Here is a 19,717-nt window from a genome sequence, read left to right as displayed (position 1 = left end):
TGGGGTCCAGACTCCAACACTCTGCTGGGGTCCAGACCCAGCACTTTACTTGGGTTTAGTCTCCAACACTCTGCTGGGGTCCAGTCTACATACACGCTGCTGGGGTCCAGACTGAGAAACAAATTGAAACACTGAACACAGGAACAGTGTTCAGTGCAGTGACATGGCTCTGATCTCCAACTGATGTCATTCATGAAAACCAGGGAATGGTGTTCAGTGCAGTGAATTCAAGACTGTGTTCCACTGTGTTCACGGTTCTGGTTCAGTCAATGCTCCAGTGATAGTGTTCCAGTGACAGTGTATTTGGTCTATTCAGTGACAGTGTTCCAATGACAGTGTATTTGGTCTATTCAGAGACAATATTCCAGTGACAGAGTGACAGTGTTCCAGTGCTCCAGTATTCCAGTGACAGTGTTCCAGTGACAGTGTTCCAGTGACGGTGTATTTGGTCTATTCAGAGACAGTGTTCCAGTGACGGTGTATTTGGTCTATTCAGAGACAGTGTTCCAGTGACACTGTATTTGGTCTATTCAGAGACAGTGTTCCAGTGACAGTGTATTTGGTCTATTCAGAGACAGTGTTCCAGTGATAGTGTTCCAGTATTCCAGTGACGGTGTATTTAGTCTATTCAGAGACAGTATTCCAGTGTTCCAGTGACAGTGTATTTGGTCTATTCAGAGAAAGTGTTTCAGTGACAGGGTTCCAGTGTTCCAGTGACAGTGTATTTGGTCTATTCAGAGAAAGTGTTCCAGTGACAGTGTTCCAGTGACGGTGTATTTGATCTAGTCAGAGACAGTGTTCCAGTCTTCCAGTGACAGTGTTCCAGTGTTCCAGTGACGGTGTATTTGATCTAGTCAGAGACAGTGTTCCAGTCTTCCAGTGACAGTGTTCCAGTAACAGTGTATTTGGTCTATTCAGAGACAGTGTTCCAGTGTTCCATTGACAGTGTATTTGGTCTATTCAGAGACAGTGTTCCAGTGACAGTGTTCCAGTATTCCAGTGACGGTGTATTTGGTCTATTCAGAGACAGTGTTCCCGTGTTCCATTGACAGTGTATTTGGTCTATTCAGAGACAGTGTTCCAGTGACAGTGTTTCAGTGTTCCAGTGACGGTGTATTTGATCTAGTCAGAGACAGTGTTCCAGTCTTCCAGTGACAGTGTTCCAGTGACAGTGTATTTGGTCTATTCAGAGACAGTCTTCCAGTGACAGTGTTCCAGTAACAGTGTATTTGGTCTATTCAGAGACAGTGTTCCAGTGTTCCATTGACAGTGTATTTGGTCTATTCAGAGACAGTGTTCCAGTGACAGTGTTCCAGTGTTCCAGTGATGGTGTATTTGATCTAGTCAGAGACAGTGTTCCAGTCTTCCAGTGACAGTGTTCCAGTCTTCCAGTGACAGTGTTCCAGTGACAGTGTATTTGGTCTATTCAGTGACAGTGTTTTGCTTGAGTGCACTGGATATTGTCCACTATATTTTCTGACACTACTTCAAAATGGAGCCCCAAATAGTGCACTCTATAGTGAATAGGGAGCAATTTTGGACACAGTGAGTGACTGTGTTCCAGTGACATCTCTCTCTCTCTCTCTCTCTCTCTCTCGACCTTCTGATGTCCAGCAGTGGTCTTAAAGTCCAGTTGAGAGCTGGAGTATGGAGTTAGAAATCAATGCAGCTTAAACAAAACATGGTAGAGTTAGGAAAGATGCTGAAGGTGTCCTCTTAAGGGCACTGCCAGGGGACAGTTTTCAGAGAGTGTCTTTTGGAGAGTCAACATTTATGCGGCTGTTTGGCTGAAGGCTGGACGTATTACTATGATTGTTGTAAAGAGTATGTGTGAGTGTGTGTGTGTGTGTGTAGGTGGCCATGGCTCAGCGAGACTGCTCTGTACTAATCAGCTGTTTTGAGGCAGTTGACTGCACTGCTGGCGTAGCGCGTAATGAGAGTGTGTACTCTGGAGCACTGAGCTCAGAGCCGCTGAATGCCTCAGTCAGTTACAGACCGGCTGCTTTATTAACCCCTTAACAGAGCTGGATATAGACTGATCAGCCATAATATTACAACCACCTCCACACAGGAGCACTGTGTAGTTCTGCAGTTACAGACCAGAGTGCATCAGTTTTGTTCGGGTCAGGACCCCCACAGAGCAGGTGACGTGGTGGTGTGTTAGTGTGTGTTGTGCTGGTGCGAGTGGATCAGACACAGCAGTGCTGCTGAAGTTTTTAAACCCTGTGTCCACTCACTGTCCACTCTGTGAGACACTCCTCCCTCGTTGGTCCACCTTGTAGATGTAAAGTCAGAGACAGTAGCTCATCTGTCGCTGCACAGTGTGTGTCAGTCGTCCTCTAGTCCTTCATCAGTGACACAGGATGCTGTCGGCTGGATGTTTTTGGTCGTTGGACTGTTCTCAGTCCAGCAGTGACAGAAAAATAAAATGTACAGTGAGTGTGGAAGCAAGGAGGTTGTTGTAATATTTTGGCTGATCTCTCTGTGTGTCTGATGGCTGTGGAGATGAAAGGCAGGAGAGTGTAATGTGGAAGATGTTTCAATGTCATTCTTTCATTAAACGGAGCAGTGAGCCTTCAGAACTGTGTGTGTGTGTGTGTGTGTGTGTGTGTGTGTGCAGAGGTGTGCCCATACGCAGTGCATATTAATCATCTCTTTGTGAAAACACTGCTCTCTCTTGACGTGCTCCTCGCTGATTATTTACCCTTTAATGAAATCTAAAGGTGTTCAGAGAGGGAAAGTGTGTGTGTGTGTGTGTGTGTGAGTGAGTGAGATATGCATATGCATATATTCATGCAGCATGGGTCAGTTTCCGCCCTGAATACTGAAGTAATTTAATGTTCTTGAAGAAAACAGGGTGTTGTTTTGTGTCCTTTGGTCCTGTGTTACTATTAATAGATTTTATGGCCCTGTATTTGACTGTGTTGACACAGTCAATGTTTATAAATATGTCGTGTTTTCTGTGTGTGTGTGTGAACCGTGTCATTGTAGGGGTGTGTTCTCTAGGCTGCAATCATGACAGTAAATGTTCATAGGGTCATGGGAAACACATTGAAGAGGTGAGCAAATACTCAACACTTTCTATTAAAACCCAGATACCATGGGTGTGTCTGTGTGTGTGTGTGTAAGTGCTTAAAGGAATGTGTTAGTGAAACTGTACTCACACTTGAATGGAATTGCTTACATGAAAGTGTTTATCTACAGGTTTGTGTGTGTGTGTGTGTGTGTGTGTGAGTAAGAGGTATGATTATGTTTGTGCTTGTTTGTCTTTGGGGACTCAGGTCTCTCACCATTGGTTAGCTGTCGTCCCCGTGGCAACAACGGCTTAGCCGCGCAACTGACAGCTTTCCCTGGGTTACACCCACCTGCCGGGCTGAACAGCATGCTGAGAACACACACACACACACACACACACACACACTTCATAACACTCCTCATCTCCCTCCTGACCCATTGTTTCTGTGCTCAGGTTGGTTTCTATGACACCTGCAGCCCTTGTATCACACCCTCAGCTTCGGGCCGCGCTGCTGAACCGTCCGAACCACAACACCGCCATGAGAGTAAAAACCTGTATGACCCAAGGGTGTTTCTAAACCACAGGTGGTACTGGGGCACACAGAGTTTGGAAGGGCACAAGTGATTTAACACTAAAAGGGGTTTCCCTTTGCTGTGTAAGAGAAATGAAGAACAAATGAACACTAAAGTAATGTTTGTTTTTATTGTTTATACGCACCTTCTTAAAGAGATAGTACACATTTACCAAAAAGGGCAGGAAATGTCTGAGTGTTTGCTGTAGTGGTGTGTTCTATGTTGTTGGGAGATTATACAGTAATGAGCAGCTAATACCAAAATATTTCACTATATATATTTTAAATATTTACAAAAGTCTGTCCTTCCGTTACTCTAATGCAAAAACAAATAAGAAAAACTGACTCTGACTGACAGCCATGTCTGCTCAAGTTTTTTGACACGCACTGGGGCATTATGGGAAATGTAGTTCCTGTAGTAAGTGTTTGTGGTGTGTCCTCCTATAGCTCATCAATCCAGGACATAAAAGATTTTCACCGCAGTGATCTTAGTGGGGCAAGTGCCTCTGTAAATGGAGTCTAGTGACGCCCCTGTTTTCACCGCTGTGAGGAAACCACATGCTCCAGACCTTTTTAATTTGGTCACGAGCGTGATTTAGTTTCAGGTCTGAAGCCGTGGTCTGATCGGTCCGCAGATGGAGTCTTGTATTTCTCCCTGATATAATAAATATAACGTCAGTGCCATGGTGTGCAGAGAGATCTCAGCTGCTTTAGCCCCAGCACTTCCTTTAGGGTTAACCCTTTAATGACCAAGGCCCAGAGGATGTGATCTTTCGTTCCCTGCTGCTGAAACCTTTTTATTGTAATAACTGAAACTAAAAATAACCTTTAGGATATGATAAACAAGTTATATTTGTCTGTCCATCTATCTACCTACCCTCCTGCTGACCATGTGTCTAGTAGAGTATGCTCAGTGTAAAGGGAGACACTAAGCTTCTGGTCCTTACAGCAGTTTCAAGTTCACTGTGAACAGTTTAAAGTAAATTTAAGTTAAATTGGATATGAAACGATGTCTGTGGTTGGCTGATGTGTGTGACAGTCTAATGCCCCCAGCGTGAGGATTATAGGGGGTTTAGCACAGTGCCTCAGAGCTGGACTCGGGGAGCGCTGGCACTGACCTCAAACTCGTGGACAGTGTTGGTCTAAATAAAAGTGACCCAGCGGAAGGGAAGGGGTGTTCTTATGTGGTGGAAAAACAGGGGGAAGGATCAGCACGGTCTGAGTGAGGGGGCTCTGAATTGAGGGGTGTGCGGTGTACATTGCTCTTATTGATTGTGTTTGTGTTAAAAGTGCAGAGGGTGGTTTATGTTTTCACAGTAAAACGAGTGCAGGGGTGTGGGTTTCAGCAGTGAGTGAGAGAGAGAGAGAGAGAGAGAGAGAGAGAGAGAGAGAGAATGTATGGCTCTTGTCCACCTCCAGGGATGAGACACAAGTGATGGCACACGAGGGCTGCATCGTCTGTTGTCATATGTCTGATGTGAATGTACTTTCATTTGTGTGGTGCCAAACAAACACAATGACATGATTAATGGTGTGTGTGTGTGTGTGTGTGTGTGTGCATGTTGTCAGCTTGCTGATAGTCCTCTGATTTTGTTCTGCACAGCATTAAGTAAAGCCAGATGTCTTTGTTTGGACTCAACTCTCTCTCTCTCTCTCTCTCTCTCTCTCTCTCTCTCTCTCTCTCTCTGCCTCATTCCTGTTTCTCTCTTTCCTTCTTCTATCCTTCTTCCCTCTCCCTTTATATATCTCTCTGTCTCTCTTCCTCTTTCTGCTTTATTCTCTCCCAATCTTTCTCTTTCTCCCCTTTCTTCTCTTGTGTACTCACACACACACTCTCTCTCTCTCTCTCTCTCTCTCTCTCTCACTCTCTCTCTCTCTCTCTCTCTCTCTGCGGCTCTGTGTGTTTGTACTCAGCTCTATTTAAACACTCCTCATTACCCACACACCCCACGCCCCCCCATCTGTGAGTGTGTGTATGTGTAATCCAGCTTTTGGCATGTGTGTCTGTCTATACACACACACAAACACACACACACACACACACAGAGATATATGATTCTGCAGTGTCAGAGGCACGGGTTGTATTTCATCAGTTCACATGCAGAGAACACGGAAAAATGAGCTTCAGTACTTTTTTCTATCGCTATTTTCAATTTCAATTCAGATCTCTCTCTTTTCTCTCTCTCTCTTTATCTATTTTAATCCTCTCTTTTCTCTCTTTCTTCTCTCTCTCTCTCTCTCTTCTACCTCCCCTCTGTCTGTCTCAGTTCACTCTGTTTCTCTCTGTCTGTTCCCCCTCTCTCTCTCTCTCTCTCTCTCTCTGATCTGATTAGAGTGTGTAATCTCTCTGTGTGTATGTAGCAGCCTGTGTGTGAATCCTCTGAGAGTGTGTGTTTAATGCTGTGTGTGTAAATGTGTGTAATAATAGGACTGTAATGTGTGTGTGTGTGTGTTTGTGTGTTGATCCATATATGGCTTTCTTTTCGTTTGACCCTTGACCTTTGGCAGATGGTTTGAAGCTCTGCCAGGGAAACGTTTGTGATTCTGCAGACCAGACAGATTGTGTGTGTGTGTGTGTGTGTGAACACTAGCTTATCTCCAGAAAGACATGAGGAGTCCAGCGAGGGGAGTGTGATAATAGATCTGAGCTGTGTGGAGAAAACACTCACACACACATCAACTCTCTCCCTCTCTCTCTCTGTCCATCACTCTCTCTCCATATCTCTCTCTCTCTCTCCATCTCTCCCTCTCTCTCCCTGTCCATCACTCTCTCTCCATCTCTTTCTCTCTCTCTCTCTCTCTCTCTCTCTCTCTCTCTCCATCTCTCCCCATTTCTCACTCTCTCTCTCTCTCTCTCTCTCTCTCTCTCTCTCTCTCCATCTCTCCCTCTCTCTCCCTGTCCATCACACTCTCTCCATATCTCTCTCTCTCTCTCTCTCTCTCACCATCTCTCCCCATTTCTCTCTCTCTCTCTCTCTCTCTCTCTCTCTCTCTCTCTCTCTCTCTCTCTGTCCTCTAATAAGGGGAAGGTAACAAAGGAGTGCGTCTCTCTCAGAGATAGAGAATGTGTGTGTGTGTGTGTGTGTGTGTGTGTGTGTGTGTGTGTGTGTGTGTGTGTGTGTGCGCATGCACAGGTGAAGAGGAAGGGAAGGGAATTCAGTGTGAGTCAAGAAGTGTGATTATATTATTTGCCTGAGTTAGCAGCCCAGAGGAGCTTTGGTTCCCGTGTGTGTGTGTGTGTGTGTGTGTTTGTGTGTGATGAGTGGACTGTAGGAAAGGTTTGTTTAAGCTGGAGCAGTAGCATGCATGGCAGAATCAGAGTTATGAGGAGGATGTATGCAGTGGCCTAGATTTATATCCTTTAGAGGTGTCCAGTTAACACGTGTGTGTGTGTGTGTGTGTGTGTGTGTGTGTAAGGAATGTCAATATATTAATGTATTAATCCTAATTTACCACTTGGTTTTGTGCTGTAAATTGTGTTAAAATGTTTTGTCTCCTTTGCCTGTATTTGAAGGTGTAGTTTTTCCAGCAGTGCGCTGTGCTCTCGCTGGTTATAAACTACTGCTTCCTTAGGACACATTTATTATTTCCCATAATTCCAGGGCATTTTTTTCATCACATGATCCACAAGATTGTGAAGATCCACAGAACTTAAATTAGCTTTAATTTTCCTCAGCTGCCTTCAGTGACAGCAGTGTGTTTACAATTATATTTTTATATTTTTTCATATTTTAATTATTTTCAGTTCATGCTTCTGTTATAATTGACCTGTGTTTTTTCTACTCTTTCTCTGTGCTTGTAGGTGAATAGCACCCCCTGCATTTCCTCTCCTCTCAAATTGAAAACACCTGTACTTTACTTACAGTGTTTTATTTGTTAACAAAAACTGTGACAAAATATATTTTTCACAACAAAAGAAACAAACTAAACCAAAAGAAAATATAACGATGAGAATTATGAAGAAATACTTTGTATGTTTCATCAATGGATACAAACGTAGCAATATTGTGAAAGACTGATGAATGAACAGTTTTTTCTGATTTGAAAACAGAAAATTGCAAGGAAATAAAAACAGGAAATGCTCCAGCTGTTTTTGCGGTTCTTTCTCAAGGTGCTATCCAAGCCTCAAAATTAAAAACGAAATTCGAAAATTCGTGTCCGGTCCTTGTTTCAGGGTCACGGTGACAAATGAATTATGATACAGTGATATAAATACTCTAATGGCTTTATAAGTAATGAGACGCAAGCATACTGCAAAAAGCAACCTTTATATATTCCCTCAGAAGGGTACAAGTGCACAAAGGAAGAAAGGGAACAAGCAGTGTTTGGGCTTGGTGTATGACAGTGACTGACAGAAATGTATCTATCACCACACTGTCGCTGAAGCTGGGTAATGCCCTGCGCTCGTCAGTCGTCCTACACCACACACACACACACACACACAAACACACACCATTTAATTAAGGTGAGCATACAATTTCACCTAATAAATGTGTCCTGTATTATATTAATTATTGATAGATTAAATAAATATATTTATATGCCCTTCAGCCCTACACACACACACACATACACACAAACACACATCGTCCAGCAGCGCACAAAACACACCGTGTAATACATGCCTTGCCTCTACTACACTGTTTATTACAGCTCAGTAATCACACACACACACACACACACACACACACACTGTACTCCAGTATCTACTCTAAACCAACCTCAGAGATGGAGTATCTTTCTCTCTCTCTCTCTCTCTCTCTCTCTCTCTCTCTCTCTCTCTCTCTCTCTCTCTCTCTCTCTCTCTCTCCCTGCCTCTCTCCTGCGCAGTGAATTATTGATCAGAGAGGTGCCTCTGTGGATCACTGTCTGTGTGTGTGTGTGTGTGTGTGTGTGTGTTCATGCATGTTTGGACTCAGAGCTAAGGATATAAGACAGTATGCACAAACACACAAACACACAAACATGTGAGTCACATGATAGTCTCATGCTACTCATGTTGGTGGCGTGCTTTTCCCTAGACACATTCTCTTTTACTATCATCTCTCTCTCTCTCTTTCTCTCTCTCTGTCTCACTCTCTCTCTCTTTCTAATGGTGTAGTGGGTATGTTGATGGTGTAGTGAGTGTGTTGATGGTGTAGTCACTGTGTTGATGGTGTAGTCGCTGTGTTGATGGTGTAGTGAGTGTGTTGATGGTGTAGTCGCTGTGTTGATGGTGTAGTCACTGTGTTGATGGTGTAGTCACTGTGTTGATGGTGTAGTCGCTGTGTTGATGGTGTAGTCTCTGTGTTGATGGTGTAGTTGGTGTGTTGATGGTGTAGTTGCTGTGTTGATGGTGTAGTTGGTGTGTTGATGGTGTAGTCGCTGTGTTGATGGTGTAGTGGGTGTTTTGATGGTGTAGTCGGTGTGTTGATGTTGTAGTCGCTGTGTTGATGGTGTAGTCGGTGTGTTGATGGTGTAGTCGGTGTGTTGATGGTGTAGTCACTGTATTGATGGTGTAGTCGTTGTGTTGATGGTGTTGTGGGTGTGTTGATGGTGTAGTCGCTGTAGTGATGGTGTAGTGGGTGTGTTGATGGTGTAGTTGCTGTAGTGATGGTGTAGTCGGTGTGTTGATGGTGTAGTCGGTGTGTTGATGGTGTAGTCGCTGTGTTGATGGTGTAGTGGGTGTGTTGATGGTGTATTCGCTGTATTGATGGTGTAGTCGTTGTGTTGATGGTGTTGTGGGTGTGTTGATGGTGTAGTCGCTGTAGTGATGGTGTAGTGGGTGTGTTGATGGTGTAGTTGCTGTAGTGATGGTGTAGTCGGTGTGTTGATGGTGTAGTCGGTGTGTCGATGGTGTAGTGGGTGTGTTGACGGTGTAGTGGGTGTGTTGATGGTGTAGTCGCTGTGTTTGATGGTGTAGTCTCTGTGTTGATGGTGTAGTTGCTATATTGATGGTGTAGTCTGTGTGTTGATTGTGTAGTCTGTTTTGATGGTGTAGTGGGTGTGTTGATGGTGTAGTGGGTGTGTTGATGGTGTAGTCTGTGTGTTGATGTGTTGATGGTGTAGTGGGTGTGTTGATGGTGTAGTGGGTGTGTTGATGGTGTAGTTGCTGTGTTGATGGTGTAATAATAATTCTTTCGGTAATTGCGGTGATCAGTTTGAGTTTTTCTGACACTGTGTGTTGGGGGGTGGGGGACGACGACTGGAAAACAGAAAGGAAATAGAATGTATGTTTGTGTGTGTGTTCAGAGAGAGAGAGAGAGAGAGAGAGAGAGAGAGAGAGAGAGAGAGAGAGAGAGAGAGAGAGAGAGAGAGAGAGAGTGAAAGAGAAAGAGAGAGAGAGTAAATGCTGATGCTATAAGCACTTTTTTTGCCTCAGTGTTGGCTGTGGTCCAGGCTGAAATCTGATGCCTCTGAATGTTTCCCTCCCACAAGCCTGGAGGAAGTGTTTACAGAGAGAGAGAGAGAGAGAGAGAGAGAAATGAGGGGACAGAGAGGGAAAGAATAAAGTGCCAACGAGAGACACGGAGAGAAAAAAGGATAGAGTGTGAGAGATAGAAACAGAAGAGGGTAGAGGGAGGGAAAGAGACAGAGAGGGAGAGCGATAGATGGTTAGAGAGAGAGAGAGAGAGAGAGAGAGAGAGTGAGTGTGTGTGTGTGTGTGTAATGTTTCTCTCCTGCAGGGAAGAGTTTACTGAGTGAGAAAGGAGGCAGTCTGTCAATAAGAGATACTGCGGGAGTGTGTGTGTGTGTGTGTGTGTATAGTGTTGAAGTTGGCTTAGAGATGTTTGTATTTCTGTGTGTGTGTGTGTGTGTAAAAGGCTTCCATGACCTGTTACAGCTTGTCTGTGGTTTATTAACACATGTGCGCTCACACACACACACACACACACACAGCATACATATTAGACTCAAACACACTGCCTGACCTAAACAAAGGTGTGTGTGTGTGTGTGTGTGTGTGTGTTTGTTGGACTGAAGAGCCAGGGGGAGTGTGTGCACTGTAACTGAGGAATTATGGGTCATTACTGATATTAAATATTTTTTTATTTACGTATTCTGAGTATTTATAAAACCTCCAGCTATGATTCCACTGACCACACAGGAGCACTGTGTAGTTTTACAATTACAGACTGTAGTCCATCTGCTGCTCTGCAGACTATGTATATCCCTTTTCCCCCTGTTCTTCAGCGCTCAGGACCCCCACAGAGCAGGTGTGATGTGGTGGTGGATCATTCTCAGCGCTGCAGTGACACTGACGTGGTGGTGGTGTGTTAGTGTGTGTTGTGCTGGTGCGAGTGGATCAGACACAGCAGTGCTGCTGGAGTTTTTAAACCCTGTGTCCACTCTCTGTCCACTCTGTGAGATACTCCTCCCTCGTTGGTCCACCTTGTAGATGTAAGGTCAGAGAGAGTAGCTCATCTGTTGCTGCACAGTGTGTGTCGGTCATCCTCTAGTCCTTCATCAGTGACACAGGACGCTGTCGGCTGGATGTTTTTGGTTGGTGGACTGTTGTCTGAGGGGTTTAAAAACTCCAGCAGCACTGCTGTGTCCAATCCACTCGCGACCTGTGTACATTTTCAGTTTATATATGGTGGCTTTAATGTTATGGCTGATCTGTATCTGTTGTTAAATTTGATTCAGGGATTTCAGCCAGATGTGAATTTCTGTGTTAAGCCTTTTTTGTTTTTTTAAAGAGAATTCACCTCAGACTCACGCTCAGCCTCCACCTCAACACAGCACTGTGTTACAGTGCCGCACTTAACATTCACAGCACAGATGAAGGGCTCTCTCTGTGTGTGTGTGTGTGTGTGTGTGTGTGTGTGTGTGTGTGTGTTTGAAATGGCATTCAGGCTGGTTCTAATGACTAATGATCTCTTCTAAATGAATAATTGCTGTTTTCCTTTTACACCCCCTACACACACACACACACACACACACACACACACACACACACACAAGCATATATACACACCTCAGAGATAATGTCAACAGAGCACGTAAATCACCACTGTGTCCGACATGCATCCTTACACCAGAGAGGGAAAGCAGGAGTGTATGTGTGTGTGTGTGTGATTGAGAGAGTGAGAGAGGAGATGAAGGGTAAAGATGAAAGAAAAGAGGCAGCAAGAGGGAGAGTTTCTCTCTCTCTCTCTCTCTCTGTGTGTGTGTGTGTGTGTGTGTGGTCTGTGTGGTGTGTGTGTGGAAGTGATAGTTGTGGGGGGGTAGACACACTCAGATTGAGAGAAGCTATGCAAGGAAAGAGGGATGAGGATAAGAATGTGGTAGAGAGAGAGAGAGAGAGAGAGAGAGAGAGAGAAAAAGAGAGAGATAAATGAGTGAGAGGGACAAAGATGGAGATGTTGGTAGCATAGCAACTCAAAAGCCTTTCCCTGTCCCTCTCTTCATCTGTGTCTCTCTCTGTCCTTCTCTCACTCTCTCTCTCTTCCTCTCTCTCTCTCTCTCTCTCTCTCTCTCTCTCTCTCTGCGCTCTGTCTGTGATGATCTTGACCAATGACAGCCACTCTGCAATATATTATACTCTATTTTTCTTTTTTCTCTCTCTTGAGTGCAATACAATTCAGATGCCTGGGACACACACACACACACACCTTTCAGTGTGTTTAATAATGTGTGGAGTTTGCTGTTCCAGAGGAAGCAGAATGATGAGAGGACTGTGATTGTCCAGCCGCTGTGTGATGTTTGTCCACACCCTGGCTTTGGATATAGTCAGTGGTCACTTTACCCACACATTCCTGACCTGGTCTAACGGACAAAATAAACGAGCCACAGAGGTCAGAGAGTCACTGACACCTTCGGCTCATGTTTAATGTATTATTTACAGAAAACAGATTCTGATTTTATCCCTCGTTCCATTCAGCGAATCACAGCAGAGTCTAACTCCTAACAGGGTCTCAGTGTGTGGACATCACACAACTGCACTGGCCAGCAAAGAGTTAAAGCCCCCCTCCAGTATAAATCCAGTGCTTACGGTGAATTTACCCTGCTCTGACACGGCAACAGACTCGAACACACACTCCTAGTTTGGTGGGAGGCATGGGGGTGCAATAAAGACGTTTCCTGCATCATCCAGATGAAATCATGTCCATTTTGGACACGACACACTCTATCAGATTCCTGCAAACCCCACCTCGCTTCTGATTGGACAGACGCACTGTGTTGCTGGGTTTAATTTGCATCAAGTTCCGCTCAGCTCTGCACCCCCCACCCCCAATTAGACGCGGCAGACACAAAGCCGCGTGAGTGGCTGATGGAGCCAACGGAGCGACGCTGTGTTGGACTTTTGTAAATGCGTCTTTAGCTTTGTTTACTTTTATGTGTGGTTAGGTTTAGCCTTGATTCAGACACTTAGTGTTTCATACCTCACAAAGAACCAACACCGGAAACAAGGGGCGGGGTTTTCCAGCTGCTGGTGAGCTCCTGGTGTAGGTGTGGGTGGAGACAGTGACAGGGATTAATGGCTTATTCATAGATCCGCGTTTATTGAATGAAGTCGTGTGGAGGTTTAGAGATAAATACACAGCTTTAAAGGAGTTGGGGGATGTTTTCAATTGGGAATAAAGTCTACATCTGTAACTCTGAGGATGTTAATCAGTGACCAGAGCAGGGGTTTAATATGATGCAGTTAAAGCGAACATCTGAGATTGTGGAGAAACGCAGCTGAAACGGTGTGTTTGAGGAGAAAATAACATTTATTCACTGTTTGAATTATCACAGAAACTCATTTTTAACTCGAGTACTCGTTTAGTGTTGTAGCTCTATCGCTAATGCAGCTAGCCGTCTCCTGAGTTTGGAGAGCTTAAATGATCCGAAACAGCAGAAATAAGTCAGTGTTATGGACCTATGGAGCTGGTATAGAGCAACATCCTCATCTCGGTTGGTGCTTTTCAGCGTTTGGAGTCTCTCCGTTGTCTAAAAATCTCCAGATGGCGTTTCTCTGCCGTGAGCAGAGAGAGAGAAAGCCTAGCACCGGACCCAGACACTTAGTTTTTTTACCTATTTAAAGACACAGGGGCTTTGTAAACACATTAGAGTGGTTTCCAAAAACCGACTGCAGAGCAGCACATGGAGAGGACACAAACTCAGAGATTTATACACATGGTTTTAGATTACAATCGTGAACTTCGTCTTTAAGCGTCGGCTTGCGTTTCTTCGGCTTTGGAGATAAACATGTCTCTGGGTCGAGGTGGAGATGAGGAACTCTGTATTTCTGAATTCTGTATTTAATTCAAAAGTGATGAAAAAGGCAGCGTTGTAGACGGTGGTGGGCTGTGACGTCGTTAAATACTGCGCCACAGTTGGACGGAGAATGTTATTCACTTGTCGTACCAATGAGGGGAACCGATGACGAACATCAGGGGCGATCTCCAGCAGGGCGATGGATAACTTGTTTGCCGGGGAGCTCACGCATCAGGCATGAGAACTCGCCCAGTGCGCCTGTGAGTGAGGCAGAGCGATTAGCACCACCATCTGCTTCCTGCACTGCCCCCACGGTCTCCAGTGGTATTGCTCCGTCGCGTCTGCATCCATAAGAAATGCACAGAAAATGTGCAGATTAAGTACGAAATGAAGACAGAGTACAGACAGAGGGCTCCTTCCGTATCTGTATTTAATGCTGAGCGTAAATGAGCCTTACTGTGCGCTGAGTGGAGGGTTTGTGATGGATGTGCTGTCTAACTCTGATCTGGTCTCTGTCTCTAAATTTATATTATTTAATTATAAATTATAATGATAAATAATTCTGCGTTATATCTAGATGACGAAGCTGAGATCTGATGCTGAATTGAATTGTTTCCGAAAGAATCATCGTCCCATAAGGATTCAGTTCATGACAGTTTTCGTCATTATGTCCATAGCCTCAGTTCTGGAGCAGCTCTGAACAGCGGGAGCAACAGTGTGTGTTCAGCTGTGTGTGTGTGTGGGTGGGTGTGTGTCTGTTTGTAATTACCCGTCTCTATTATGCTGTTATTAATTAATCAAGCGAATCAAGGTTGTGTGAGAATGTGTGTGTGTGTGTCTATGATGTTTATGTGTGTGTGTTTACACCCTTGGGGCCCCTGCTCTGTGTGTGTGTGTGTGTGTTAATGCTACTGTCTCATGTCTTTGATATCTCACCCCCCCACCCCTCCCTCTCTCTCTCTCTGTGTGTGTGTTAGGTGTGTGTGGAGTGGGATGGTGAGGGGGAAGCAGAGCATCGCTGGAGGAGGCTGAAGGAGGAGTGGGAGGTTTTTCTGTTGGAGCACGAGCTGGTGTGGGCCAGGAGGACGGACACATCCTCAGACGAGGACAGCCCACTGCAGCCTGCACTGGTGAGCCCCCGCCTCATCACACTCACCCTTTCATCTTCCCTCACCCTTTAACCTGCAGGTGTTCACTCACCTCAGACATAACCTTACACAGTCGCTCCTAAGATGTAAAAGTGGTAAAGGGGATGTATTATGGACAGCTCACTGGATTCAAGTCCCACTCTGGGTGACTGTCTGTGAGGAGTGTGGTGTGTTCTCCCTGTGTCTTTGTGGGTTTCCTCCGGGTGAATGTCTGGGAGGAGTGTGGTGTGTTCTCCCTGTGTTTGCGTTGGTTTCCTCTGGGTGACTGTCTGTGAGGAGTGTGGTGTGTTCTCCCTGTGTCTGTGTGGGTTTGCTCCGGGTGAATGTCTGGGAGGAGTGTGGTGTGTTCTCCCTGTGTTTGCATTGGTTTCCTCTGGGTGACTGTCTGTGAGGAGTGTGGTGTATTCTCCCTGTGTCTGCGTGGGGTTCCTCGGGTGACTGTCTGTGAGGAGTGTGGTGTGTTCTCCCTGTGTCTGTGTGGGTTTCCTCTGGGTGACTGTCTGTGAGGAGTGTGGTGTGTTCTCCCTGTGTCTGCGTGGGTTTTATCTGGGTGACTGTCTGTGAGGAGAGTGGTGTGTTCTCCCTGTATCCACGTGGGTTTACTCCAGGTGACTGTCTGTGAGGAGTGTGGTGTGTTCTCCCCGTGTCCACGTGGGTTTACTCCGGGTGACTGTCTGTGAGGAGTATGGTGTGTTCTCCCCGTGTCCACGTGGGTTTCCTCTGGGTGCTCCGGTTTCCTCCCACACTCCAAAAACACATGATGGTAGGTGGATTGGAGACTCAAAAGTGTCCGTAGGTGTGTGACTGTGTGTCACCCTGTGAAGGACTGGCGCCCCCTCCAGGGTTATTCAACAAAAAATAACCTAAAAAACCAGTGTTAATGCGCTTCATTCCTGACTCTAACACTGACCCCATCTGTAAATGTTCTAAACCCACACTCACATAGACTTTTGGACACAGTATTATCCCCAAGAACAGAACAAACACTTCACAGTCTTCTGCAGCTTTTTCCTGATGGAGCTCAGAACAAATGCAGAGCCCAATAAACTCTTCCCTCGCCGTTTACTCACTGCTTCATTTTCAGGGGATGTTTAGTTGACATCACAGGAGGATAGTGGGTTGTAGTGGAATCTTTTTGACACGACCATTCCTCTCTGTCCCCCTAGAGCCTCTACTCAAAGACACTGCAGTTTTGTGTGTGTGTGTGTGTGTGTGTGAAAGAGAGAGAGAGAGAGAGAGAGAGAGAGAGAGAGAGAGAGCGTGTGTGAAACAGATCTTTGGAACGAGTGGGTGTTGTGAATGTTGAAACTGTTTTCGTGCTCAGTTCTCTGGACTTTGGTTGTTGTGAGTGAGTTTAGAGATGGCATTGATTCAGAGGAGCTTTGGTGGGGGTTGTGGGTGTTGTAAGGTGTTGGGGCTCTCTGGGGATTTGTTTTGGTTTGTTTTGGTTTCTAGGGTAGTCGGGGGCGGGGTGGGGGGGGGTGTCTAGGGTTGTTCAGTGGACTTCTTGGTGGTGGTGTGGTGTGGGGGGGGGGTGTTTGTGTGAGTGGATGTACCATGGATGTTTAAAATGAGGAATAAAAGACAAATAACCATCTGGACATTGTATTACAAACAACTGTGTGTCTGTGTGTGTGTGTTAGGTGTGTGCTTATAGTGGTCAAAGCATAAAAAGTTTTCCGTTCCTAGATTCTTCTCTAATACTGAGCCACACACACACAGACACACACAGACACGGCTGCATATTTCCCTCACACACTCCCTAGCTGTAGAGATAGAAAAAACAGACTGAGCTGAGCTTTTCCAGCACTGGCTCTGAGGCGATGGAGCTGGACCCATGTCCCCCGCAGCGCTCCTCGTTCTGGATTTCGGGGCTCACTTATGTAACCGTGTGTGTGTGTGTGTGTGTGTGTTAGCATGGCTACTGGCTAGCCCTGTGTTACTATGGGTTACCGTGCGTAACCAAGAGTAACCATGGGTTACGGATATTAACATGGGTAAACGGGGTCACCCTGGCAACCACACTCTGTTTGGCCAGTGGGCTGTGCAGATAAGAGTGTGTGTGTGGTTGTGTTTGTGTGTGTGTGTGTGTGTGTGTGTGTGTGTGTGTGTTCAGAGCAGCAATGGGATGCCTAGTGGTCAGTCTCAGTGCTGTTTCTTGTGCGACCACGGATGGAGTACAGAGAGAGAGAGAGAGAGATACAGAGAGAGAGACAGAGAATGAGAGAGATAAAGAGAATGAGAGAGAGAGAGAGCGAGGCTGTAAGGTTCTGTAGCAGACTTTGCAGCCTCTGCTGATCTCCCTGTTCTCATTTATCTGCCACTGCTAACATATACACACACACACACACACTCTCTCAGACACCTCTCCCTCCTCCGTCTCTCGATTTTTTTTTTAAACTCTTTTTAATTTTTCTTTCCTCTCTTTCTTTCATGTATCGGTCAGTGTCACACACACTCTCTTCTACTCCAGACACACACACACGCACACTGTACCAGACTAATGTTTTGTGGCAGCGATCAAATAAAAAAGCATGCTGGTGACTTTCTGAGCTGTGGAATATCACTGAGTCAGCAGCAGTGTTCTATCACAGTGACCTAGACACACACACACAAACACTCACACACACGCATACACACACATATGCACACACACACACACATATTAACACACACGCACACATTGCAACTCTCACTTTCTCATACAAACACAATTACACAAACAAAATCACACACAAAGGTGTGTGTAGGGAAACAGAGAGAGGAGGAGAGAGCGAGTGAGAGGGAGGGGGGGGAGGGGAGGAGAGGAGGGGGGGAGAGAGAGAGAGGGGAGAGAGAGGAGGGGGGAGAGAGAGAGGGGGGGAGAAAGAGAGGGGGGGAGAGAAGAGAAGGGAGAGAGAGGAAGGGAGAGAGAGAGAGGAGGGGAGAGAGAGAGGGGGGAGAGAGAGAGAGAGAGAGGGGAGAGAGAAAGAGAGAGGGGGGAGAGAGAGAGGGGGGAGAGAGAGAGGGGGAGAGAAAGAGAAGGGGAGAGAGGGAGGAGGAGAAAGAGGGAGGGGGAGAGAGAGAGAGAGGGGGAGAGAAAGAGAGAGAGAGAGAGAGAGAGACTTTGACTTTTCATTCACTTTATTTAACCAAAAACAAATAGACATCAATCTAACAAACCCTAACTCAACTCCACCCAAAAACCCTTGAAATCCACGTAAAGAAAACACAACACACACACACATACACTCTCCATCACCAAACCATCACAGTAGCTGATCAGCACACCACATGATCAAACAAACTGAACAGAAATATATAATGACTTTTAGATTCGAACACTTCAGTCTCTCATCCAACTCAAAGAGCCCGATTCCCCACTCTGTTACTCCATCAGATGTGAGTCCAGTGTAGATTCCTCAGACACAAGTCTCTGGCAAAGTCAGTGTAAAAACGCAAAGAGGACAGTCAAATGCGAGCAGTCAGTATAGAGGCAATGAACAGGCTCCAGCTGAGAGCCACACCGCCGGCCTGTCTCCACTTCCTGAACAGTGCTCTTACTGGCGGCTGTAGCCCATATCTGATGCGCGGCTATGAGGTTTCCATTCTCTTAGGGACTGTTGACCTGAACAGCACCCTCTTCCCGAGTCCGGCAGTGCTCCAACCACACAAACAGTCTCCACAGTTCACCGTGCTGCTTGCACTGTACACACTCTTCATATCCATGGACATATTCATCTTTAATAGTCCCCTTAGTGTTCACAGAGAGACTACATCGCCCAAAAGCAATATACACCAGAGATACACCACCAAGAGATGTGCCAGAGAAACCTACACATCAGGAGTAATCAAACGATTCAGTGCGATGTCAGTGAGGTCACTGGGTGTGTTCACAGATACAGTACCAACATTAACATTACTATCACTTCTGTTATGGGTTACATTCATTGATATTTCAGGCCCAGCCCCATCTACCCCTACCCCACCTGCAGAGCTGATGGGTTTAGGCCTGCTCTCAGGCCCCGAGTCCTCAGCTACCTCCCCACCTCTGTCCCCTACCTGCAGCCCCTCCATTAAATCACTCTGCTGAGGCCCATCACCCCCCTGCTGCTCTTTTCTGTGTGGGCAGCCGAACTGTTTATGGCCGATGTCTCCACACTAAAAGCAGAGGAGTCTTTCTGTACCCGTGAACACTATGTACGAGCCCTCCCCGTGATTAACGCTGAAACTCACGTCTATGTACTGATCACAGTTATTTAGAAACATGAAAACCTGTCTCCGAAAAGGCAGGGCATGTTTAACAGCTGCAGTTTTACAGCCGAGAGGAATCATTCTCATGGCACTGACGAATTTACCAAACCGAGCCAGTTCTCTCATAATCTCCTCATTCTTAATGAACGGTGGAACATTTGACACAACAACGCGGGTCGCAGGTGCACGCAGAAGGCTGACCTGCACCAGCACTCCCCCTCACCCGGATCCCCGACTTAATCAGGCTGCTCACACAGCTGTCCTTCTCCAAAAACACCACCACAGCTCTGTTCATCAATATTCTCACATTCTACCTGCTCCCCAACCGCTAACAGAACTTCCTCCACCGTCGCCCCGCTCTCTGGGACACACCTGACGCCATGGAGGAGAGACAACGTCTCCACGCCGGCCTCAGAGGCCATGACGCCAGCTTCAAACCCTTCACCATCCGCCAAAAACAGTTCAGCACCAACAACCTCACTATACTCTCATAAGGAAAAATGAAATAAAATAAAACAATAGAAGAAAAAGAAAATCAAGAAAATCAGAAAAGTTGGCAAAACGCCA

General features: G+C 45.9%; 1 protein-coding gene across 2 annotated transcripts in view; it reads left to right on the top strand.

Annotated features, from left to right (window-relative positions):
• jmjd1ca (jumonji domain containing 1Ca) overlaps positions 1–19,717 on the top strand; it is a 72,601-nt gene that overhangs the window by 1,406 nt on the left and 51,478 nt on the right. For both annotated transcript variants that reach the window (XM_066666943.1, XM_066666936.1), the window contains exon 2: positions 14,747–14,899. In XM_066666943.1, coding sequence (XP_066523040.1) covers positions 14,747–14,899 — 153 coding nt within the window. The remainder of the gene's footprint in view (positions 1–14,746; positions 14,900–19,717) is intronic.

This window comes from Hoplias malabaricus, chromosome 1 (assembly GCF_029633855.1).
Source record: "Hoplias malabaricus isolate fHopMal1 chromosome 1, fHopMal1.hap1, whole genome shotgun sequence".
In the NCBI taxonomy this organism is placed as follows: domain Eukaryota; kingdom Metazoa; phylum Chordata; class Actinopteri; order Characiformes; family Erythrinidae; genus Hoplias; species Hoplias malabaricus.
The sequence above is the reverse complement of the archived record's forward strand: the minus strand, read 5'-3'. Positions and strand labels throughout refer to the sequence as shown.